Raw genomic sequence first — 23,993 nt, 5'->3', positions numbered from 1 at the left:
GCTTGACCGGGGATTCACGGGGCGAAGTGGAGGCGTTTATTTGGAGATGTAGACAAGATCATGGCAGGAATGTAAGCATTATATGCACCTGATGACATGAGAAATATTTTATATTGTATAAACACGTGCTAGATATATTTTTAATCACCCGAACTTACTCATTTATTTACCTACTATTTGATTGGGGGGTAAGGGACAGTAGGGTTATTTCAGAATATTGGTTTACCTACTTAGTTTGAAATTACTTAGTTTCTCAAATAAAGCCTAAGGGATTCCATTTGAGGTTAAATTTCTTTTCTTTTTTTTTTCAATTGTCTCTTAGTTCTGGTATAAAAACGACAATAATCGCGAGATGGATTCAGCGTCCGTGACAATGTTCCTCAATATGCTGACCGATGTGAACACACGCTGTCGCGTGATGGAAGAACAACTCACGGTAAAAATTCGCAGGGAAATTTAACACCAAGCTCTGATGATAAGCACTGGCTTAACTACGGGAGGGTAGGTCTCCCCTCTTCCAATGAAAATCTTGGCAATCCTCGCTAGTTCTTAGGATCCCAGTATTAGGGACTTTATGACATACTATGTCTGAAACTCCAGAATTGGTGAGAATTTCTCGTTTTCTACCGACGTACAGTCTCCGAAATCACTTTTCAATCCGTTACTTGTGTAAAAGGCAGATTTCCCATGGCTTCAAAGTTAATTATGGATTGATACACACCTAGTAAGAAGATGAAAACTATAAAGTGACACTTTTTTTTTATAACGGGGAAGTGTCCTAAAAGCAAGGATTGCCAAATTCTGTGCCCTTTCAGTCTTCCCGTCCGGATTCCCCATTTGAAATGAACAATTTTGAAACGCACACACCGTCTGTACAAGCCCAAGTTGATTTGCTTTCATTTTTTCCCATGAAAAAAGTGTGCAGCCCTGTGTTTGCCCTCAGAAATTTCACCCTGGGTACCCAACTGTCTCTTAAAGTTTTAGAAAGACTTAGGGGGTTAGAATTATTGTCTGCAAAATAAAGAGGAACATAACAGTCAAGAAAATCAACAAAAATTAAGCTGGCTGTTCGTCGTGTAAAAAAGAACTTCCTCTGATTTTCCAAACTATGCTCGAAAACAAAACAACGTGAAGTCAAACAGCCTGTTTTTACTTGTGTTATAGGATCTTCAAAAACACGCACAACGCGTGACCTCCCAGCTGGACTCCATGGTATCGCAGCCAGCCAAGAGGGCCTCATCATCGTCCAATTCCTCCTCCGGATCGACCTCCGTCTCCACTGCTGACACCTTGAAGGCCATACGGAAGCTGCAGTGGAAGATCTTCGATCTGCAGAGGGAGAATGAGGCACTTAGGGCGGTGTTGGAAATGCAAAGGGCGAAAGAGCAGAGCGCAGAGGCTGAGGTTGATGAGCCTCCTCAGCAGGTGAGAGTCTTGTTTTGCAGATGCTGCTCTCATTGTAAAAAGGTGTGAAAAAATGGTGTATGTTAAAAGAACTGTAATATCCTTGATTATTTTTTTCCTGGGGGGGGCTAAATGAATTTTCGTAAATGTGCAATTTTCATGTCAAGATCAAGGGTCACTGAAAGTGCCATCAATGAACTTTGTATCAGAACCTCTGTCCATAGTTTCAGGCCAAAATAGAAAAGACACAACGCAAAACCCGTAATTAAACTTAACATTTCCCCGACACGTCTTGAAAAGTTCATCTTGAAAACACAAGGCCGGTGTTTCCACTCCTGGCAAGCTTGCCTTGCCTTCAAGACAACATTGACTTAAAAAGCATAATATGTGCTCTTTTATGAATTTTAGGAAGATACAGAAACATCACCTAAATCAGCAAAGAAACCAGCATGGGCACAGCCTGGCATCATGATCAAGACACCCCAGAACACACCTGTTCCGGCCATGGTCAGAAACAGGGGGACACACTCTCAACAAGAGCACGTGCCGTCAGAGACTGCACATGCAACACCCTCAGACACAAGAATAGTGCTTTTGACGAATTCAGAGGATGGTTTAACCAGCACCGAGGATCATCAACAAGATGGTTGTGAATGCCCACAGGAAGGTGGCAGATGCCAACCAGGAAACAGTGTTCATCATTCAGAGGGTGGTGGGTCCAGTGAACTGACCAAAGATTATCAAAATGAAGCTTCTGGTTCATCTCGTGAATTCAGTCAACCTCTCGAAACAAAGGATACGGGACAAAGAAGTGGCTATCAAAAGCAGCTGAAGACAGACTCGACCAAAGAGTCATCATCTACACCTTCAAGGTATCCATACACACGTTGGGTATCATCGAAAAGGAAAAAGACACAACTAGGTGTTCCACTGGGTCGGCAAACTTGGTGTTGGACATCTCATCATCCGAGGCTCTTCCCACAAGTGTCCACTACACCGTCAGCAAGAACTGAAACTTGTTTGGCACCAGAGCCAAGGTATCAGTCTACTCCAAGGAACTCTTGCTCTGTTAATTCAAAGGATGCAGGCCAGAATGTTGGCCAGCCTGAAAAGCCTGCTGGAACATCTGAGACATCTGCCAACCACTGCCAATGGCACAATCCCCGTGAAGAAGGCTTAAGCGATTACGACCGGCATCCCTGTGCAGAGCAACTCACTGATGTCAAGCTGGAAGATTTTACCCTGTATGCCTCGCCAGAGGATATTCAGCTGGTGCAAGGAACTTTGGAGCTGCTGAATTCAATCAACAATTTAGAATACAGGAAAGACGGAGAAGCATGAAAACAATTCCCAACTCCAATGAAAGTGCCTGACTCCAGGAAGCATCTGTTGTTGAGAGAATGGAAGCGAGTGATTGAAGAGCTGACAAATTTCTGAGGCACTCCTCCAATGCCCTTTTTAGACCTTGTGACCCTGATCAGTTCAGGTCTTCCCAAATTGGCCCAAAACCCAACACTGTGATGAAAAAGCAAAGCATTTGATTAAGACAAATTTGAAATGGTTGGATTAAAAACGTGGCAGACTGTTCATGGAAACACAGAAAAATGAAGGATTCTATTTGCCAGTTGACTTTCACAGTAACAGTACCTCACTCTTAATTTTTAAAATCAGACTTTAGTCACCGAAGCAAACCTTTTCTGTGTAGAATGAACAAATCTGAATTTCAGTTTGTGCAGAATACACCTCTTTTACCACTACAAATCAGCCAGAGAGCGCTGACAGAATTAATAATTTGATTGAAAAAAGCAAATTTGAAGGTAATTACAGATACTTGTAGCTACTGATGGCTTTTACTGTGGCATTTAAACAAATGTTATATTCCACATTTTGAAATTTGTAATAACCACAGAAATGGGTACAGTGGCTTTCAACAGGATCCGTAAAAATACAGCAATTCATGTAAATTAAAGTAGGCAATTTGTAAATCCAAGATTAAATTGTAACTGTAAAGAGAAACTCTCAGATTTAACTCTTCCGAGTGCGTGTACTTTGTACGTATTACAAAGGTAAAGTTTAGTGTACTGAGAACAAGTCTTGATGATGCATGTTCACTGCAAATATTTATTAAATCCTGTATGCTCTCAGTCCAAGATCCCTCCTGAATCCACCAAAATCCAATAAAATCCTACACAGTACACAAAGCAAATGGCACAATCTTTGAATTCAACTTTACGGGTCTACCCAGCCGTATGCAGAAAGGGGCTGTATCTTCTTTGACCCTTTGTCATAACAAAACTTTTGCTAGATTTTGAAGGATCATGGAGGGTCAGGGTTAATGGGCACATCTGAAAGCAAATGACTTTTGAGACAATTAATCCATCCCTATTAGTCAAGAGTCTGTGTGTGACGTGGGATGCGGGATGCAGAAGGCGCTACGCATGTACCAAGTCCATATATAGAGATTCTTCTGGACATCTTGCACATGGAATACACAATAAAATGGTAACATGGGGGTGTTTGGGAAAATGGAAATAAAATTCTAGCCGCAAGCGAGGGCACCATAATTATCAGTATTCATTCTCCTGAGCAGGTCTTAAATGCACATTTAAGACTGGCCAAGCGCATATTTATTCCCTTATTAAAAAGATACCTTTAAAAATTTTAACGTTACAGGGCAAGCATCTAAAATACCATGTCTACAATCTTCTGAGTACATGTAATCTTCTTTAAGCAAAAAAAGGTTAAAAACTACAGTCTTCAAAACTCCCACTCCCAGAGATATCAAAATAGATTTACAATGACTGGTTTTAAATCAAACAACACTATGGCCCTAATAATTCACTACACACATCGGCACCACCATGCCCTCATTGCAATTGGCAATCTGCCCAGTGACACATCAAAATTTGAGTGGGGGATAAGATTTTGTTTTGTTTTGTTTGTTTTTTTGAACAACCGACTAAAATTGTTCATCCACAAACAATTATCCTTCCATCATTAGAAATGCTAGTACTGTTTCCAAAATATCGGTGCTGTCAATTCCTCACAAAAATGAGATTACTTACTACCAACACTACAAACAAGCAGTGTATTGGGCAGAGCATGTACTGAAAATACCTGCACAAACTTGGGATAGATGTATGTAAAGTACATGTATTACAAGTCTTTTAATTAGTCTAATCTGTAAATGTTGTTAAGATCACTTTCAAACACACATTCCTCCATATATTTTAGCTTCTTCTGAGTAAATACATGCATTCATAACCAAAAAGTAGCACAAATTATATTAAATTGTAGATTTTAGTCTGTTCTGAGTAAATATTTACAAGCCAAAAGGAGCAAAAATTATATTTAACTGTAGAGTTTAGTCCGTTCTCAGTAAATAAACAGTATATTCACTATAAACAGGCAACAGAGTCGCACAGAGTTACATACACTTTTAGAGATTAGCCACTTCTGATTAAACATACAGAATATTCATTCTTGTTAGAAACGGAGCAAAAATTGAATAAAAAATGTTAGAGTTTAGCCTCTTCTGAGTAAATATATACAGTATATTCATATATAAGCAACAAGTAGCAAATAAACACAATGATAAAGTGCACATACAAATACGCACTGTTGAAAAGGGTAACTTTTCCTGCTTTTCTTAACATAAGAAAATAGTTGCCGGGCTGCATTTCAAGAAACATTATCTTGTCATGCAAAGAATGATGTTCTTAATATAACTTTTTTTTCCAGGTTTAAGAATACCATTTTAAGCAGTGAAGCATCATTGTAACGGACCGTAAAATGGCCGAGTTTAGCCTCTTCTGAATAGACAGTGTATTCGTTTACAAACAAAACAATAGCAAATATACATAAAACTTAAGTGCACATGTGCAGATAAATGTACATGTACACAGGAGCGTGTATTTTTGCCCGTCATATCCAAGTGTAAGATGCAACCATACAAGCTAGAGAGGGACAGTTCAAGAGTGGCAAGTGTAACACTTCCATTTTTAGCAGCTAACCAGCAATTTTAACACACTCAAGAAGTACTAAGTCTAGCTCCTGTTTATTCAATTTTCAAACAACTCCAAAGTGAAGAGAATTTTGTGTGGCGCATCACCCAAGAAACATCCTATAAACTATTCAAACTAATCATTTTCAGAATACTTTAAAAACTTTTATCGGCTTTAAGTATTCAAGGGCAAAATTGTCACTGAACAATTTATGTATTCAACGTTCATACATGTACATACAGGTGTACTGAGAAAAAAATGACTCAAGATATACAGAGAAAGATAAAATAAATATGTATTTAGAACACATACTGTACACATATATTTCAGATCTTTGCAGTGTAAATAAACGCCCAATGTAAACAGCTGAAAGCAAAATTTTTAATCTGAAGTTCCAATAACTTACATGTAGAAATAGTCAAAAACCACAACAGATTAGAAAAATTTAAACATAAAACCCTGTTAACTGTGCAAAATGGAACCTTTCTAGCAACACCCTTTGCACGGTCAGTGTTGATGTTCTTTGTTCGCCTTGAGTGAGCTGGGCATGTTATATTTTAACAGACATTATTCTTTAAACAGAAAAGAGACTGGCAATTAATCATCTGTAAAATAATACATGTACTGTACATGCCCAGAGAATACTGCAATAGTTTTGAAAACCTGTTTTCTGTCCACTCCAGTAAATTTCTGAACCACTAGGACCACTAGTCCAGTGACTTCTGAAATGACATTTAAACCATGAAATAGTGGAAGTGCTGAAGGTCAACAAAAATGTTGGATATTGTGAATTTTTCTTTAGAAGGTCAATCAATTTTGCCTGCAGATAAACCCATTGTGTTTTGCATGCATGTTTGGTACATAGACAAAAGCGCATTTGTGTTCCACAAGGGTGCCTACCCCATGGCATACTGTGTGCCATGCACAGACAGGCACAAATCAATAATGAGGTTTGTGCTAGCAATTCCTATGCTTGGGATAACGAACAATGCTAGCTATTCCTATGCTAAGAATAACAAACAATGCATGTCTACTTGGCACACAGTTTCAGTGCTCACAGAATTTCAAGAACATGTACGGAAAAGAAACTTCACAAAGCTTGAGATATCTTTGGGGCATGATTGGATTTGAAACTGAAAGAGACTAAGGCTGCATCCGAATCTGTCCTCAAGAGCTAGGTCTAGGTCTTTGTTCCATTGGAAATGTGTGGAGACGCGTAGACAAAAGACCTAGCCGTGGCTCTGGAAGCCCGTTTCGGACACGGCCTGAGACAGTGACGTTTTCTAGATATTCTGGGTAAACGTGTACAGTGTACATGAAAGTATAAGAGGCTGTATTAACACCTAAACCAAGTTATTCAACAGGTGGCTCATTACCCTTTGACATTCATTTCTAGAATGTCACATCAAAAAAACTGGGGATGGAAACCCACAGAGTTTTCACCCAGTTTTTCCTGAACCGTGTACTTGCAGGCAAGGAATACGGGACTGCTGCCACAATTTCTTTTTTTAAAAGGACGGTTGGAAATGAAAACAAACAGCAAATAAAAACAAAAAACATGCACATGTCTTGGCAGGTTACCTACCTATGCTACAAGTTTTCACTACGCAAATTTCCATAGTAAATTTGATATGGTGGTCCTGGAAATTACTACTTGGTACCTTTGAAAAGGCGATCGTATATCAGATCAGCAATGCACTCATTTGACTGCAACAAGTGGGCCAACCACTTTAGAGATTCAGCAACATCTTCAGGGGAACAGTGATGAGCTAGATTATCAGCTCTCAAGTAACCTTCCAATGCCTTCAGGAGATCCAAGAACCTCTCTGCCAGCATCTCCTCCTCCCACTCCGTCTCCTCCTCGCAGACCTCCAGGAGGACGGTGAGCAGGTGGTAAAGGGTCAGCATTTTCATTGACGGCTCAGTGGACAGCAGTGACTTCAGGATCAGCAAGCACTTCTTCCGGCATCCGCCGTCTTCGTCCAGTGACTCCATCTCCAGTACGGCCTCCTCTTCCAAGGAGTGAAGCCAGAGGTTCTCCTGTGGGATGCTGGACAAGGCTGCTGACTCCTGGTAAGGGGTGCCTGACTGGGCAATTACAGTGATCGTCTTTTCCCCCTTCTCAACCTTCATACAGGGAATGATCTTGATGCAGAGCATGTCTGCATAGCCTTTGACAGGATTTTCAATGTTCAGTTCAATGCTGCTCCCATTCCACTTGACGTCGTAATCCAATCCCAGCACCTTCTCTTCATCAAGCGAGAGCTGGATTTTCTTCTTCAAGAACCTCTGCAACAGCTCGGGGTTCAAGTAGCTTCCGCTCAGGAAAGGATCCCAGGGGCTGGTCCCAATGCTGAAGTCATCCAGGTTTATACGGCGCACACAAAAGAAGCCGCGCATCTCTAGCACGCTGTCACCAGCATCACAAATTTCCCACATCCGGCAGTCCACTGTGAGCGGGAGAAATAGGGTGCGCTCATCCTGGTGCTTAGTGATCAATCTGTCAGAAGCCGCAGGCACCAGCTCTCCCTCAACGAGACTTCCGTGATTCTTCACAAGGAACATGCTGAGAGGCTGTCTTGCCTTCTCTACAAGGTCCCGTATGGCCATCCGCTTTGCTGAGGAACTTCTGATGACAGAGCGGTAGTACTCATTCAGGTCCTCGACCAGATTGCTTGAGAACTCCCTTTTAGTTCCAGAGTCACAATCTGAAGGTGCTTGCTCTGGGGAGGGTAGATATTCCTTATCTTTCTTCTCCGCATCCCCCTCCTTCACATCACCTCTACAGTCCTCCTCTTCCTCTGGACTCTCGATACTCCCCACAATCTTCAAGGCAGCATAGGCACCAACAGCCACAGCTCCGAGAGCGGTGGCACCAAGAGTTGTCACTCCCAGCATGGCACCAACCTTGAGGGCTGCGCCCACTTTGACCCCTGACCAGAGCCAGGATCCCACCTTATCGCCAGCGGCTTCATCTTGCTCCTGGGTCTTGTTGGCTTTTTCTACTTCTTTCCCATCGTTGCCACTATCTTCTCCTCCTGTTGCCATGATTGCTTCACCAGTTTCAGCTGGTACAACAAAAAAAGAATGACGATGAGATCTCCAGTACCCAAGCTTGCTTATGAATGAAAAAAACATTGATTGGAATTAATGGTGGTCCAATATGATTAGCCCAATTCGCTTCTATTTCAATGACCAATCACACCTCAGTTTTCATCTGCCAGTGACAGGAAAATAACAACAAGACAGGAGCTGTGTTGCAATTAGTCAAGCTGTCATGCTGCTGACAGTGATTGAGAGAGTACACGTACGTGCTGCTGATTTTCCTTGGCGTGGATGGGCAAAATATTCATGAATTTCACCATTTTAATGAGATACAAGGTGAGTAACCTCCCTGGCAGACATCTATCCTCACAAAGAAGGTATGTAAGAAATTTTGTTGCACAAATATCTGTGGTGGCAGAGTAAGTTGACACAATCGAAACAGCCAAAACTGATATACATTGTATGCAAGTTTGTCCATGGCTACAATACAGGTGTTCATTACTATTAGCACCCTGTTCCTGTAATAAGGAAAACGAAGTCAACTTTTTGAAATTAACTGACATTCAGAACTTGAGGATCCATTGCTTAATCGTAGTAGCTCTAGTTAGGGTAATCTTTGACGATATTTAAGCAAGAAACCCAGAATTTTTTTTACCCGAGTTCGACGAAAGACGACCGCATCAAGCCATTTTGTTTCAGGTCTGGTTACCTGACCCAGCCATTGTGGACATGGATTTCATAAAAGAAACATTTATTGGTTCCAGGTCAAGGAACCAGACTACACTGTACATATGTGCGGATTTGTCTTTGTTCACAGTTCTTCGTCGCATCTTTTTACACTGCCGTTTTACCCAATAATTTGGAGATTGCGAATTTGGGAACCCTGTTCCTATAATAGAAGGGGGACAGGGAGAATTACATTTTAACATTTGAATTGACCTTGGTAGATGACTGTGACATCATGCCCAATAACTGTAGGGTTTTAATATGTTTTGAGTTTTGAGGGAAATTTTGAGGGGAAACTGTGAGTGTTTTAACACGGGCCACATGGTGGATTCAAATTTGCATGGTTAGTTTATCAGTAAAAAGGCACATTTTCTCACTATTTACAATTTGAAATTTGCCAAAAAATAGGGTGAGCGCAATAAAGAGTGTGTTGCCTTTGTTTTGGGGGGGATTTATCAGTTTTGCAAGATTAAAATGTCAAAAAAATGTGGGGTCCCCATAATTTCCCTCAAAACCCAAGGCCCTTCCCCACATGCAGCAAGGTATGAGACGGAGAGAACCCCTCCTGCTTTGTGTTGGTCATTGTCTCGCAGGAATCTGGGGAATTCCTTTCAGACATCTTGGGGAGATGTGTTAAGTAACAATAGTCTGGAATGTGTATAGGGATTGGATATGCTGGGGGGTACCCCTCGGTCTCATTTCTTGATTGGTACACCCTTCCCCATTTTCTTTCTGATATGAAAGAGGACATCACTGCCAATTTAGCAATAGGTGGAAAGGCTTGCGGTAGCACCATGCAAAGGAATATATCTCTTATGAGTATGTAGGGTCCTGAAAAGAATATAAAGGCGATCCCATTGGCTTCTCCATCAGTGACATCTGGTAACCCCTGCTCACCTCCCAGTCCAATGGGTCCTCTATAACCTGGGACACCCCACCCCGCCTAAGGGTCTCCTATACCCCCGGCCACCTCACCCCACTCCAACCTATGCCCAACTGACACACCTCACTGACTTGCTGGACCCCGTCCCGCATGAGCGCCCAGCTGAATCCACCACTAGCATCCTCGTCACACCCCACTGCATCCAGTCACCTTATATAAACAGCTTCATCATCAGCATCTCTTCAGTCAAGGGACTGAGCATGCAGTTCGAAATGTTAAGTATAGGCCTACTCCCGGCACTTTTCAGAACCACACATATGGGGCAGCGCGGACATCTGGGAGTTTCACAAAAACACGGGTAGCAACTACACTGCGGCCAGTGAAAACAACTGCAATGCGCGCATACATGCAGATCAAAGAAAAGATTGTATAACCCGATCCTTGGACTGGCTGGTGCATGCGTACATCGCCAAGGTTGCTGTTTTCACCGGCACAGTACCTGTCATTTTGCGAGAATCCCGGATGTCTGTGCTACCCCGTAAGAGATACATTCCTTCGCATGGCGCTACCGCAAGCTTTTCCACCTATTGCTGTCTTTCACCATGAATAGCCTGAAATACCACCGCCAACTTATTTTAGATAGGCCTAAGTTATTTCGAAAATGTAGACTTTGTTTCCTTATTATAGCATTATATAGGAACAGGATTGGTGGTAATGAACGCCACGGTATAATGAGGTTTGTAGGTATTGTCTGAGCATGGAGGTAGAATCACAATTTCTGGACCTTGAGAAAAAACAATTAGGCCTTAAAACGGAAGACAGAGCCGGCTGCCTGCGCCTTTACCGCATCCTACTATAAACTAAACGTCAACATCAGCAAGGGATAAACTTCAGTTCAGGATGTAAACAAATCGGAGATACACAGTCACAGTACACGTATGACACAACGAAAACACTCACTGCACGTTGTCAAAACCACTCTAGCAGGCTGCTACCAGAAGACTGCTTTTCAGCCACTCATGTCACTTTATTGTCAGAGTTTTGACAGATCATAGAGCAGGATTATCAGCCTGACCTGCAGCAAATTGCTCTGTTGTCAGACCACAGACGGAGCGAGGAGATCAGTCGCTGCTAAGTCGTCCAGAGCAAAGATGCCCGACGCTACACAATCTTTGGTCCAGATCAAAAGATCGATGGAGAACTTCACGGTGAATACACGTACAACGTTGTAATCGCATGAGCGCCATTTGAGCTTTGAGCAAGCGATACGCCTGCGCAATGCATATTAATGCGCAGGCGCAGGAGCTGCAGCAGGCAAGGGCACCTGGGCCCTTTTCCAATACTCGACTTGGGCTCCGTTTCAGGCTTCATTCTCAAAAACCAATCCCCGATTGTTGGCCTGAAGCGTTTAGATTAAATTAGATTACTGTAATTTCTGGCTCTCTTGCATCTTATTTGATATTTTGTGGTACTATTTAAATAATTACTGCATTTACAGCTTCAGCGTCAGCTCGTTAAATAACAGTTGAAGCCTGAACGGAGCCGCCGTTGAGAATTGGAAAACGGCCCTGGTGAGCCTGCGCATTACTGTAAACTGCGCAGGCGTATCACTTGCTCAAATGGCGCCCATGGTAGTTACATCTTTTGGGCAAAGTCTAGTTATCCAGCCTGCGCCACGCAATTTACAGCAAAAGTAGAGGAAGTATATGGGAGGCCATATGTGCCAAAATTAATCGTGTCAATTAAAAATTAAAATGAATTACTGAAAGGGACATATACCATGACACAGAAAAAAATTATAAGCTGGTCATGATGCAGCCATTGTTTAAAACAATGAAGAAAATTACTGATGAAGCTGATAAAGCAACATTTGTACATCGGTAAATTTTGGCCTCTCATACAAAACAGCTATCTGTGTTTGTAAACAAAAGAATGGTCTACACAATCCAACCATATGATCCAACCACGCCAGTTGTACAAATCCAAAACTGGAATCAAAAGCAAAGCATCCTGTAATGATATTGACAACCAATCATTTCTTGGTGGGGTGGGGGTGTTAGGAGACCTCTTTAGAAACAATGAAATATGAAAGACTTCACTCAATTTATTTTGCTTTAAAGCATATGCTTACATCCTGCTCATCGCATTGCGAAGTATAATTGCGACACAGCTGCACACAAATTGGCTTAATTCCAACAGGTATCAACGACACTGTGTTCAAAGATCTGCACTAAAAGAATACATGAACATGCAACTTCTATTACTCAATTATTCGGGTAGATCATTAATGTTTTGCTGACAAGGGCCTTAGAAATGCTCTGATTGAAGTTGAAAGTATACTTACATACGTTTATAGAATTCCTCATTAAGAGCATTGAGGAAGGAGGGGATTGTGAACAGCATGCCCAAGTCTAATTAGTGTAATTTACGTAAATATAATGAAGTTTTCTTTATTTACAAATCTGTTTTTTTAATACGAATGTCCAATGACAACACTGCTCTGAAATCAGATACTTTAAATAGCAAAAAATTATTATTAAAAGATTTTCTTGATGTGTTTCACGAGTAATCATTTTTTTTTTCAATTCAAATGGAACACTGCATACTCATTACTCACACTGTACAGATGACAATTATAGCCTCCGTCTTACATTTTCTGGCAATAAATTTCCACAAATAAACCTTTTGAAACTTTGTTGACTTCCTAACTGAAAAAAATTGAATTATCAATATACATGTATAACTTTTGAGATTAATGACCGATCAAAACAACAAGCCATCGATAAATTATTGCAAAATGAAGGACTGTATGGAATCTGGCCATGTAAATTATACCATGCCATTTTTGTTTCAAACAAGAAATTTTCTCCACCAAATTTTCAAAACATTGTCCTTAGGTCCATCTGATAAGTGGTTCAAGAGTTACTCATACAACAAATCTGAAATTCGATCCTTGGACTCCAACACATGAGCCAACCACCGCTGGCATTCTGCAATGCGTCTAAGCGAACAGCTCCTAGCTAGGACATCAATCTTCTCATCGAAATGATCTCTCAGTCCTCCAGCTCTCAGATAACCCTCAAGGGCCTTCAGAAGATCCAAAAACCTCTCTGCCAGCATCTCCTCATCCCATTCTGTCTCCTCCTCACAGACCTTCAGCAGGATGGTTGTCATGACGTAGAGCGACAGCATCTTCAATGGCGGATGGGAGGACCTCAAGTCAGCCAAGATCGCCAGACACTTGCGGCGACATCCCCCATCTCTGTCCAGGATCTCCACCTTGTGCAGAGCCTCTTCGTCTCTCAACTGGAGCCACAGATTCTCGTGGGGGTTGCTAGTGGACATCCTCTCGTCAGTTGGCCCTCCTGGGTTCTGGATGTGGATGGCAGATTGGGTTGTGATTGTGACCGGGTGGCCCGCCTTGTCAACTTGCATGTAGGGGATGATCTTGATGCGAAGCATGTCGGCATAGCCGCCCACAGGATTTTCAATATTCAGTTCCACCCCACCTGCATCACATCTGACAGAGCAGTAAAAGTCCAGCACCATCTCGGCCCTCAGCATCTGCTCTACAATTGTCTTCCAGAACTCCGTCAGCAGCTCAGGGCACAGGTAGCACCCAATCAGGAAGCGGTCCCAGGGGCTTTTCCCGATTCCAAAAAAATCAAAGTTAATGCGACGGACGCAGAAGAAGCCCGCGATATCAAGAACTGTATCGGACGCATCAATGAACTCCCACATCTGGGGGTTGAAAGCTAAAGGGAGCATGAGCCCGAATTCAGTCTGTTGACTAGAGGTGAAACTGTCAAAGGCTACCGGTGTTAGTTCCCCTTTGATGAGTCTACGATGATTCCTTATCAGGTAACTGCTGAGATTCTGTCTTGTTTTCTCGACCAGTGCTTGGATGGCCAACGTCTTAGGCGAGGACGTGCTGACATGAGAAGTGTAGTATTCATTCAGCTCATCCACCAGGCTACCCAAAGTTTTCCTCTTTGGTTTCGACAGTTGGCCAGGGCCATCTCTTACAGTTGGGTGAGATGATGGGGACGCTGAGCCTTCCCTTTCCTCCTCATCATCTGAGCCACTGCAGCATCTGTTTCTCATTGGAGTTTCCTTTTCTTCCCTTTGTGACATCTTGACAGCAGCATAGGCACCCAAGGCAGCTGCTCCAATGGCGGCACCAATCTTCAGCCCTGTCAAGAGCCAGGAACCTGAGCCCGTTCCATCTCCTTGATGCTTCCAACCTTTACCTCCTCCCCCAGTAGCCATGGTTACCCACTTTCTGAAGATTTAAAAGAAAATTTCATAATGCTATTTATTTTGGAGAGATTATAACTTATATTTAAATTTTCAAAATGCTATTTATTTTGGAGAGATTATAACTTATATTTAAATTTTGAATATGTTCCAATATGTGTTCCTGAATGTAATCTTACTTAAGTACATGCTGCCTTTGAAATGTGAAACAGATGACTGAAGACAAGATAAAATACACAAACACTACCGACTTTAATACGCAAACACCAACTTACATTTTCAAAGACAACACAAACCAAAGTGGAAAATCAAGGCAGTGTTCAGTCCTTGTTTTGTGTCAAACCACGAACTGAACAGGACGGCGGCAATCAGAGAACTTTGGAAAAACGGCTTCATTTGACACTCCTTACTGGAAAGAAATTAAGGACTTAAGTCTAGTAATAAGTCTACGTGTACTGTAAATATTGCAACATTCTAGGCGTCCAGTCATACTACTGTGCGCGCGCAACTGATGATGAGGTACATATTATGGGAATCCCCAATCGATCCCGGAAGTATTCACAAAGCTATTTAAAAAAAAAAAGGTTTTTAGGGATCTGCGTAAGTTTTACGTTCTTGCGAGGAAACAAAACTGTCTGGATATTCTTTAGTTGATGACAATTTAACGATTTCGTTGAATTTTGACTGGGACCTAGATGATAAACTGAATACAGGTTTCAAAGGGGAGATATTGTAAAATGACATCCTGAATGTCTTCGATTTTTGAGGAGATCCCTGGAATTTGGATTCAACATGGCAGCCACCGGAGTGTTGCCGTTCGTTCGTGGGGTAGATTTAAGTCGAAATAACTTCAAGGTAATGGCATTAGAACAATCACAAAGTAGATTTAATGATACAGACGTTAATAAAAAATCTTGATTAACTTCGATGGTAGGGCTTATATATAAGTGATGTTTAAAATATTACCGCTTGAAATACCGGAAATTCCAATGGCTTGCTAATAAGGTTATTACAAGCGAACACCGTGTATTTCCGACACATATTTAGTAGGTCATGGATGCATGGAGCTCTATGATTAGACAGGGGATATAGAAATTGAATTTGGACATTTCACGATGAAACTCAGACCTAGGGCATATAGGGAGGGTAATAAATTTTTCAAATATTTGTTTCTGTTTTGTTTTGAAGTGATAATGGAGAGGATGTCTTTAGAAATATTTTGATATAAATTTGGATTCCATCAGACTTTGCAAAGCAAAGAAAGGTTGATTTGAATTTTAAGATGTTTTGTAGGTGTGTAATGCAGAGCAATCTGTGATTATTTTGTATAGAAAAAGAGAGTGGATTTTGACTAAAAAGCTTAAAATTCCCATTTGCATAAAATATTTGTTCTTATTCGTGCCATATTTCAATGAATTACGTGCTGGCTTCACTTGAAATTTCAAAAACATTGGAAATTGGAAATTTAATAGAGGAGTTACGGCGTGCTGAAAAAGACAAATTTAATCACTATCAAGAAAATGAGTTTCTAAATGAACAGCACCCTCACTGTTTTATACATGTCCCCACCTGGTGCAATTTTGGACTTCAGTTTATTCCCCTTGAAAAAAATCCTCAAAAGAGTCTTAAGCTATAAATTATGACAACAGTAAAAGATATTATTAAGACTCTTTTGGAAGAAAGAAAAGCAAAGTTTGTAAAATTTCCATATCCTGTATCTTTTCAATCATAGTAGCCCCAGACAGTGCCACACCTTCAAAGTTACCTTGTAAAAGTGGGCTGATACCAAAGAACCTCAAGAAGATATAAAAATTCCAACACTGATTTTAGTGCACTACATCAAGTGGTTAAGGACATGCCATGCCAAATAGTAGCAGCTTCACCATCTGGGTTCAAATCTTGTTGGAAAAGAGTTCCATAAACGTACATCACTTTGACATCTGTGCACAAACAAACCCTTTGAGAATGGTCTTGAAAATTCTAAGTGTTTTCAAGTAAATGCTTCAAAATTTGGGTTTTTTTAGTACATGTTATCACTTTCTGATGGCTAATAAACTACTGCAAGGGAAAACTAGTGATGTCGGTATGTGGAACTCTTACCCTTTTTTATATTGCACCACATCGTGGATTTTTTCTGTGGGTAGATGCCATGACTGGACTCAACCTTGTTGAATTAAGAATGTTTCCCTCTTCAGCGAAGTTCGTACCACCAGTACATTTGTTTGTGTTCTCACATACATGTATACAGTCAGACCTGTTCCCTAAGGATGTCGCAGACATGTCAAGTCTACGATGGTTGCGTGTCAACAAGACCAGATTGGAGATGCTTCCAGATGAACTGTCATCCCTTTCAAAATTGGTAGGTTGATTCATTGAATGCCACAAAATAAACCATTTCCAACGCTTGTAAGTAAGAATTTCTGATATCATGAATGGCATTTTTTGGATTATGTAATACCAATGTCCTGAATGATAATGATGAGTTTGATACATGAAGAACCATCAGTCTTTAGGTAGTATGGCGTATGAGGCTTGTGTTTACAGTGATATATCCAACAGTGGGGGGGCCAACTTGCTTCCCCCCCACACTTTTTTCCTTTTCAAAGAATAATTCAAAGGTGAGTTGGAAAGAAAGTAAACGGTATGTTGATAAAATATTAGCACCAAAACCGTAAGAAAACAACACCAGCAAATAAAAGCAAGGATGTCGGAACCGTAAGTACGGCTTTTCAATGAGCCGGCTTTTGAATGTTGAATGAGCCCAAAGCTGCATTCACTTTTGACTTTGCCCCCCTGACACCAAAAGCTGGATACGCCACCGTGTGTTTGTCATCTGACATGAGCGAGGATATTATATTCCCTGGATAGGATGCTTTTCAATAGCAGGTTCACTCCTTACCTAGGGCCTGTATTCATTTGCGCTTCTTGGTAGGGGGATGAAAGTGGGGATATAGTGGCTTGTCTCAGGACACAACACACAGCTAACCTCTGGATTCAAACTCTCTGCCCTCTGACAATGAGTTAAAAATCTGCTAGTGGGCCACATATTCTGTTTTGGTCGTCTGCAAGGTAGACATATTACTTAACCAGTATGATACCCCTGTATGTCTATTATTTAAGAACTGATTCATGGAAAACGAGGGATCCAATTACTCTCAACCTCTTGACCCTTTTTAAAAACTTTGCTCCACTACCATGACAAAAAAATACAGTCGCTCTTTCAGCATTCCTGGCATAAACATTCCCATGACTGACTCGCATTACAGGAACATCTCCACATGGCCAGAAACAACTTGATCCAGATCCACGGTGACCTGCCCACCCTGCAGTGTCTACGCACCATCAATGTCAGACACAACAAGATCCGCAACTCAGGGATACCCAATGACATCTTCCGCCTCGATGACATCACAGTTGTCGTGAGTTAAACTACCAACCTGTCGACAAAGAGAAAAACTAAAGAAAACATTAACTGAGATTTTCACTGAAATTTCCGTCCACTGTTAGAAAACTCCATGTCAAAGAAGAAAACAAAAAACCTCCCCACAGGAGAAATATTCGAAGAGCAGAAAAATACTCATGTAATGCAAGTGCCCTTGACATGCAAGACATTTGATTAACAATCTTCATCCATGGAAGCCTCTGGCTGCAAACATGATGTTCCGAACCAAGAACATGTAATGGATTTGTATGATTTGCGCTCCTTGTACAGTTTTTCATAGTTACATGTATCTGCAGCCAATAAAAGAACTGACCCGTGGTGTTCTGTTATTCAGGATTTTAGTTACAATCAGCTGTCGGCCATACCAGAGGAGCTTGAGATGGCAAAGTCATTGCTGGTGCTTAATCTCAATCACAACAAGTATGTAGAGATTCCATTGCATCACCAAAAAAGTCACTGCTAGACCGTGTCCAGTATAAAATACTAGTCTTGTGGATCTTCTGAAATACCAGTCCTGACTTCAATATGTTTGGCGAGAGCATACGTGTACTTGCATCCTCTGAAATCTACCACGCAAGTGACCAATGACATGATTCTTTGTGCATGTATTTGTACTTCAACTTTTAATGGATATGAAACCCCATGCAAAGTAATCTTGTCTCGACCTTTTTCAGTCGTGCAGAGTGCTCCAAAATATTCTTGGGAATGTTGGGGAGAGCATATGCTAGTCACTGGTCTTAGAGATTTTCCTTCTTTCTGGGAATGGGCTTTCATAATTTTTCACTAAGAGCTGATTTTTTCTGGTGGCAAAGCAGAAAAAAGCTAATAGCAATAATGTATGAAATGTGCAGAAAAAGCTTTTTGTCGCAGACATTCAAAAAAATTCCCCTGATTTGCTTTTACTTGGACAGTATTTCCAGCATTCCCCAGCAGCTGTTTATCAACCTGACAGATCTCATCTATCTCAACATAAGTGACAACAAATTAGGTAAGCCCGAGTCAACAGAACCAATTTTTACAATACTCAAGGACAGATCAGTACAAAATTTTCAGGAGGGGGCAAACAGGTTTATGGGGGGTCCCAAAAAGAAATTGAAATTTGGTCAAGTTACCTTTTATGGCCTTTCTGAGGGGTAGGCTATATTTTGGGATACTTTTAATGCTTTTTGAAGGAGCTTTTTTTGGTTCTTTTTTTTGGGAGGGGGAGAGCTATGGCCCCTGTTGCTCCCCTCTCCCCCAATCCACCCTTGGCAGTGCTCACCAAAGGATGTTGCTTGGCAGATTCGTTCACTAAGTGTACATGGTCTCGATAATGAACGCACTGCGACACAAGCCGCTCTATCTGTTTTTCCACCGAAAGGATATCATCTCTTGTTCCTGCGTTCTTGATTATGAACAATAGCATGACAAACGATGATGTAAAATGATCGGAGTCCCTGTCGGTGGTCCAAATCAAATTCCTGTCGATTTCTTTTCTTCCCAACAGATTCCATCCCTCCTCAGTTGAGGCGACTAAGCAACCTGCAGACCCTGATACTGGACAACAATCCTCTTCTTCATGCACAACTTCGGTGAGCTTTCCTCGCCTAGCTTTCACTGATTGAATAAAGATGTATTTTGAAATGATGGGAAAAAGATGGAATTTTCATACCGTTGAATTGTATTTACCACCCCCATTGAAATCGTACGGTGTCATGGGAAAGTTTTCTATTCCTGGGAGTGTTAATTGTAATTCTGACAAGTACAGTCGAGCAGTTACAATGTATGAAGCCTTCTGAATATGACAAAATCCACCATCGAAATTAAATGTCTTTCATAACAAAGTTGAAGCCAGTAAGGTTCAGTCATTGTTCAGAGAGGGATTTCGGTATACTTGCATATGTTATGAAATGGAATCATAGTTTAGGCCAAAGTGTCCGATTGTTTCTACTCATTTATCTGCTAATGCTCGCGGATTTGCTCCCTCACCCGCATGACCCTCTGCCTCTCGTCCTTTCCCCAGGCAAATCACTGCCCTGACCCAGCTTCAGACCCTGCAGCTGCGCAACACCCAGCGCAATCCCAACAACATCCCGCCTCAGCTGGATGCCCTGGTCAACCTGTCCGATGTGGACCTGTCGTACAATGAGCTGACCAAGGTGCCGGAGGGACTGTACAAGCTGGGCTCGCTCAAGAGGCTGAACCTCAGCAGCAACTGCATCACGGAGCTGTCCAGTGCCATGGGTGAGTCTGGACTGAGAGATTGGCCTGCTGGAAGGCATGCAAACCTGCAATGATTTTCAGGATATGAGAACATTTTGAGGACATGCGAAGGATGGCGAGACAGTGCATGCTCATATAGCATGTGATGAGTCAAAATTGTCACATTTTCCATTTGTTTGTATACACATACAAGTTCATGGAGGGAGACAGGGCCGGAATATCCATTAAGCACAGTAGACACCATAGATAGGGTCTTTGAAAGTTTTGAGGGCCTGCGAAAATACCATGCATGCTAAAACCTTTCTCTCTGGATCAGCGATGTGGGAAAGCTTTAAACTAGCTAATTCATAGTTTTGCTCCACATGAAATGCGAGACACCAGAATCATAACAAACCTCTGGCTGGTTTCTTCATCTTGGTTGGCTGAAGCAAGGTCATGTGAGGGTCAGTAACAGAGACTAGTGCATGAAATATGCCTGCCTAGAGCCTGCTAAACACTCAATTTGGCCGTGGAGGTAAATAATGTTTTGCAGTGGTACTCAACTGCCATAAACAACCTCAGAAAGTGGTGGAACATACCACCTCATAACTCATCGACTGTGACAATTCACTTACTATCATTTGGAGGCAGTATCCCATCTATCCGGGTCAAGTCTCAACCCCCAAATGACCCTCTCCTGTTTTACAGACACATGGGTCAACCTGCAGACACTGAACCTGTCGCGGAACAAGCTGACCTCCCTTCCAGCCGCTCTCTGCAAACTCATCAGCCTGAAGCGGCTGTACATCAGCTGCAACAAGGTAGACTTTGACGGCATACCCATAGGCATCGGCAAGCTGATGAGTCTGGAGCAGTTTGTGGCTGCAGACAACAATCTGGAATCTATACCAGAAGGACTGTGCAGGTGTGTTCCATTTATCCTTGTCATATTTATCGTTTCATGTTTTGGCATTTCTTCACAGCATTTCCAGTCCACAAGATTTGAGGTTGGCGAAGTGTAGAGCCAAGCCAGAGTTTACCTACGTGTCTCAAAAGGCTTGAGAGATTTAGTCAAGCATTGGAGTAAACTTGTTCATGAAGCCCACTCTAAGTCTAAGGACAATTTAAATGAAGCAAGAACCAGATGCTTAATGATGAGCCACCATGTAATAGCATTTCTTATGGTTTCAAAAAAAAGTTAACTCAATGTTTCTTATCTTCTGCTTTGTATCTCTGCTTTTTCCAGCTTTCATCTCTGCTCCAACAGCCTCCCTTCCTTCTTTAAATTGTTTTGTCCTCAAATTCATTCGTTATCATGTTTCCATTCAGATGTTTGTTTCCAGTGATGCTGACAAATGCCATTTTCTTCCATTTACTTGTCTGGTTGTGTAGATGTCCCAAGCTCAAGAAGTTGATTCTCACCAAGAACAGAATTCTTACTCTCCCTGAGGCCATCCACTTGATCACAGACCTGGAGGTGAGGAGCGTTCTCTGAAAACCCTGATTCGTAGACAAGGAGTGTTGTTTACGTATTTCAAGTAACAAATCTTTTATATAGAGCATAAAGCAGGCTGTTGGCAAATTTTTATCTCTGTGTGATTGAGGCTCTTGGTTGTGTTCATACAGGGCTTGCGTTTCCATAGAGACATGACAGTTGCATCGAAGTTGTTACACAGCATTGTGTTCCCATCAAGCTTGACAGCATTTCATGTGTGATATTGTCTGCTTTCCATGTTGTCAGGCATTTCACTGAAATGTTTTCCTTTGTGCTCTGTCTCAAAAGTAGACTTCATATCCGACTTTGGCTTTCTTTCTGGCCGTAGGTCAATGTTTAGGCCTTTGAATTCCGACCAAATAAAAAGACCGTGTCTCTTGGTAATGTTTGTGTGGTTTATTGTTTTGCCGATGAAACTTCCACAATATTTAGCCAGAATCTCAAAAGGCAACAACCTAGTTGAAACTCCAAAGCCGCAGTTTCAGAAATGGCCAAAGATTCCTAAAATGAACACTGTCTGCTTTTGAAAGGTTCTTGACGTGAGAGACAATCCAGATTGCGTCATGCCACCCAAGCCCGTCCCCCAGCAAAAGGGTAGTGGGGCTGAGTACTACAACATTGATTTCTCTCTCAGTCACCAGCTACGACTCGTCGGGGCATTGCCTCCCACTCCCGGAGGAGGCTCATCAGGTATGGACAAACTGTTTCTAAAACATCTCATTGCAACCTGTTTGGTATTCCAACTGTGCATGCCCAGAATGAAGCGTGTCAGAGGTCATTCCGAAACATCAATATGCGCGCAAGGGTGAACTAATCTGTGCTTCCATATGCCAACTGACACACAGACTGAACATGTTTATGTTTGCATGCTTTATTCTTAAATGACCTTACCTTTTTGAAATGCTGAACTTGCTCAGTTCCCCTGAAATAAATATTTTGTGGTTTGTGCAACTATCCAAACTGTTCTTCTGAACTGTATAAAAATATATCGTGCGCCCTGTTGGGCTTCCTCAAGTTGATGTTTGATTTTAAAAATATCAAAATATTTGCCTTAGTCAGTGCACCAAATGTACAAATTTGGCTCCGAGGGCAAATGTGTTACTGCTGCCTTCTTGAAGCACACTTCATTTGTGAGTTAACTTTGAGGCATGATTTCTTCTCGCAGCTTCCAAGGATCCCTTGGCTCGTAAGCTGCGTCTGAGACGGAGGAGACAAGAGAGCATGACGCGAGCGCAAGGCAAGGACGATGCTGGAGAACAAGCTAAAGTCTTGAAGGTAAACACCTGTAAGATTGCTGGTTAATTTCACCCTGAAAGAGGCCTGGGGATTGGATGGGGCTGTCTTTTGCGTCGTCTTGATACCTTTTTTTTTATCGTACTGAGCCCTTTTGTGGTTAACTCTTTTCACCGTACATTCAAAAGTAAATGTGCACATCAAGAAATTTCACCATTCCCGCCAAATGACTTCTTCCCTGTTTTTCTTCTTGAACAGGGAATGAGTGATTTAGCCAAAGACAAGAACGAAGGGAAGACTCCAGGTTTAGAAGAGCAAGAAGAGGTCAAGTAAGCATGTTGTAGTCGCATTGGTCTTATTTTCCCAAAGTGTAGCTTAACATCCGGTCGGAAACGCAACGGTACGATCGCAGATGAAATCTGAAGGTTTAAATGGTGGAGGAAGTGATACGGAGTTGCTTGCAGTAGCTTCATGTAAGATATATCTGGTTTGTGAGTTAATACACAGGTTTTGAAATGAACTGGTGGACTCGATGTTTAGGGCATGTATACTCTGCCTGTCATTAGGATATTGATGAAGGACTACTTCGTCAATAAGTAGTAAGTAGTTTAGTCCGGCTGTGCATAGTTGCACTCCTTGTTACCTTTGCAGTGTTTTGAGTCAGTCCGGATTGTGCAGACTAGTCATCTGTTGTTAGCTTGGAGTTTGGAGTCCGTGTGTAAGTGCCTTTTGGTTAACGTTGCATGGTGCTAGATTTAGGAACATGTCAAGCATATGTGCCAGGGGGCTGCAAAACTGAACCCTGCCCTTTTTGCTCTGCTCTCTCTTGCCTCATCGACCCTCCGTAGACCCAAGAGCTGGTTGGATGCTCTGGAGAAGCCCCAGCTGGACTACTCTGACTTCTTCCCTGAGGAGACTGGACAAGACGAGGGGCTGACTATCTGGCAGATTGAGAACTTTGTTCCCCTCCTGATTGACGAAGGTAACCTGCACTCACCGTGTTGTCACCACTACCCCCTAACAAATTTAGCCTCTGTAGTAATTGTGACCCACCATTCCAAACCTGTGCTGTAGGCTCCTTCACCGCTTTCTGGAAAAGGACACCAGTATACACATAATGCAAATTCCACAACATTCACTGACTATAAACTACCGAAGGTTTCCTCAAACAAACTTTGCGCTATGGATCACTTTGAAGTATGAAACTTAATGATGGAGAAGAGAAATGTCAAACATTGAACTGACCTACTTGAGCCTTGTTTTGGAAAAGTGGGTAATAAATGTTTGTTAAGTTGGAAATCAGGCTTACGTCTAGCATTTAAA

At 41.8% G+C, this 23,993-nt stretch overlaps 4 protein-coding genes across 8 annotated transcripts in view; 2 read left to right on the top strand and 2 right to left on the bottom strand.

Annotated features, from left to right (window-relative positions):
* The first annotated feature begins 302 nt into the window (after window positions 1-302).
* Window positions 303-3,433, top strand: LOC110980905 (uncharacterized). 2 transcript variants are annotated; one of them, XM_087138968.1, is made up of 3 exons: window positions 303-436; window positions 1,165-1,467; window positions 1,813-3,433. In XM_087138968.1, the coding sequence occupies exons 1-3, from the start codon at window positions 353-355 to the stop codon at window positions 2,743-2,745; spliced, it is 1,320 nt and encodes a 439-aa protein (XP_086995094.1). In that variant the 5' UTR covers window positions 303-352; the 3' UTR covers window positions 2,746-3,433. The 2 variants fall into 2 exon arrangements, with proteins under 2 accessions (XP_086995094.1, XP_022093657.2); XM_022237965.2 differs by having other exon boundaries at window positions 304-436; window positions 1,165-1,425.
* A 63-nt stretch (window positions 3,434-3,496) lies between these two features.
* On the bottom strand, window positions 3,497-11,331 carry LOC110980906 (mitochondrial dynamics protein MID49-like). Of its 2 annotated transcripts, none has more exons than XM_022237968.2 (2): window positions 11,138-11,331; window positions 3,497-8,476 (listed from the first exon to the last, which is right to left on the bottom strand). In XM_022237968.2, exon 2 carries the CDS (start codon window positions 8,454-8,456, stop codon window positions 7,059-7,061), a length of 1,398 nt encoding a protein of 465 aa, XP_022093660.2. In that variant the 5' UTR covers window positions 8,457-8,476; window positions 11,138-11,331; the 3' UTR covers window positions 3,497-7,058. The 2 variants fall into 2 exon arrangements, with proteins under 2 accessions (XP_022093660.2, XP_022093658.2); XM_022237966.2 differs by having other exon boundaries at window positions 11,023-11,330.
* An 815-nt stretch (window positions 11,332-12,146) lies between these two features.
* On the bottom strand, window positions 12,147-14,848 carry LOC147798654 (mitochondrial dynamics protein MID51-like). Of its 2 annotated transcripts, none has more exons than XM_087138967.1 (2): window positions 14,595-14,848; window positions 12,147-14,340 (listed from the first exon to the last, which is right to left on the bottom strand). In XM_087138967.1, exon 2 carries the CDS (start codon window positions 14,329-14,331, stop codon window positions 12,985-12,987), a length of 1,347 nt encoding a protein of 448 aa, XP_086995093.1. In that variant the 5' UTR covers window positions 14,332-14,340; window positions 14,595-14,848; the 3' UTR covers window positions 12,147-12,984. The 2 variants fall into 2 exon arrangements, with proteins under 2 accessions (XP_086995093.1, XP_086995092.1); XM_087138966.1 differs by having other exon boundaries at window positions 12,147-14,344; window positions 14,595-14,846.
* A 44-nt stretch (window positions 14,849-14,892) lies between these two features.
* The window catches only part of LOC147798653 (protein flightless-1 homolog), a 24,535-nt gene continuing 15,434 nt past the window's right edge, over window positions 14,893-23,993 (top strand). The window contains exons 1-13 of one of the 2 annotated variants that reach the window (XM_087138963.1): window positions 14,893-15,174; window positions 16,568-16,678; window positions 17,586-17,738; window positions 18,096-18,181; window positions 18,673-18,749; window positions 19,248-19,332; window positions 19,764-19,984; window positions 20,651-20,867; window positions 21,335-21,419; window positions 21,968-22,127; window positions 22,603-22,712; window positions 22,929-22,999; window positions 23,519-23,652. In XM_087138963.1, the coding sequence (XP_086995089.1) occupies window positions 15,112-15,174; window positions 16,568-16,678; window positions 17,586-17,738; window positions 18,096-18,181; window positions 18,673-18,749; window positions 19,248-19,332; window positions 19,764-19,984; window positions 20,651-20,867; window positions 21,335-21,419; window positions 21,968-22,127; window positions 22,603-22,712; window positions 22,929-22,999; window positions 23,519-23,652 (1,573 nt within the window). In that variant the 5' untranslated portion in view covers window positions 14,893-15,111. The remainder of the gene's footprint in view (window positions 15,175-16,567; window positions 16,679-17,585; window positions 17,739-18,095; window positions 18,182-18,672; window positions 18,750-19,247; window positions 19,333-19,763; window positions 19,985-20,650; window positions 20,868-21,334; window positions 21,420-21,967; window positions 22,128-22,602; window positions 22,713-22,928; window positions 23,000-23,518; window positions 23,653-23,993) is intronic. The other variant, XM_087138964.1, reaches the window with a different exon arrangement.

This window comes from Acanthaster planci, linkage group LG07 (genome assembly GCF_054643075.1).
Source record: "Acanthaster planci isolate LZ-2023a linkage group LG07, COTS_SCS, whole genome shotgun sequence".
NCBI lineage: Eukaryota > Metazoa > Echinodermata > Asteroidea > Valvatida > Acanthasteridae > Acanthaster > Acanthaster planci.
The sequence above is the reverse complement of the archived record's forward strand: the minus strand, read 5'-3'. Positions and strand labels throughout refer to the sequence as shown.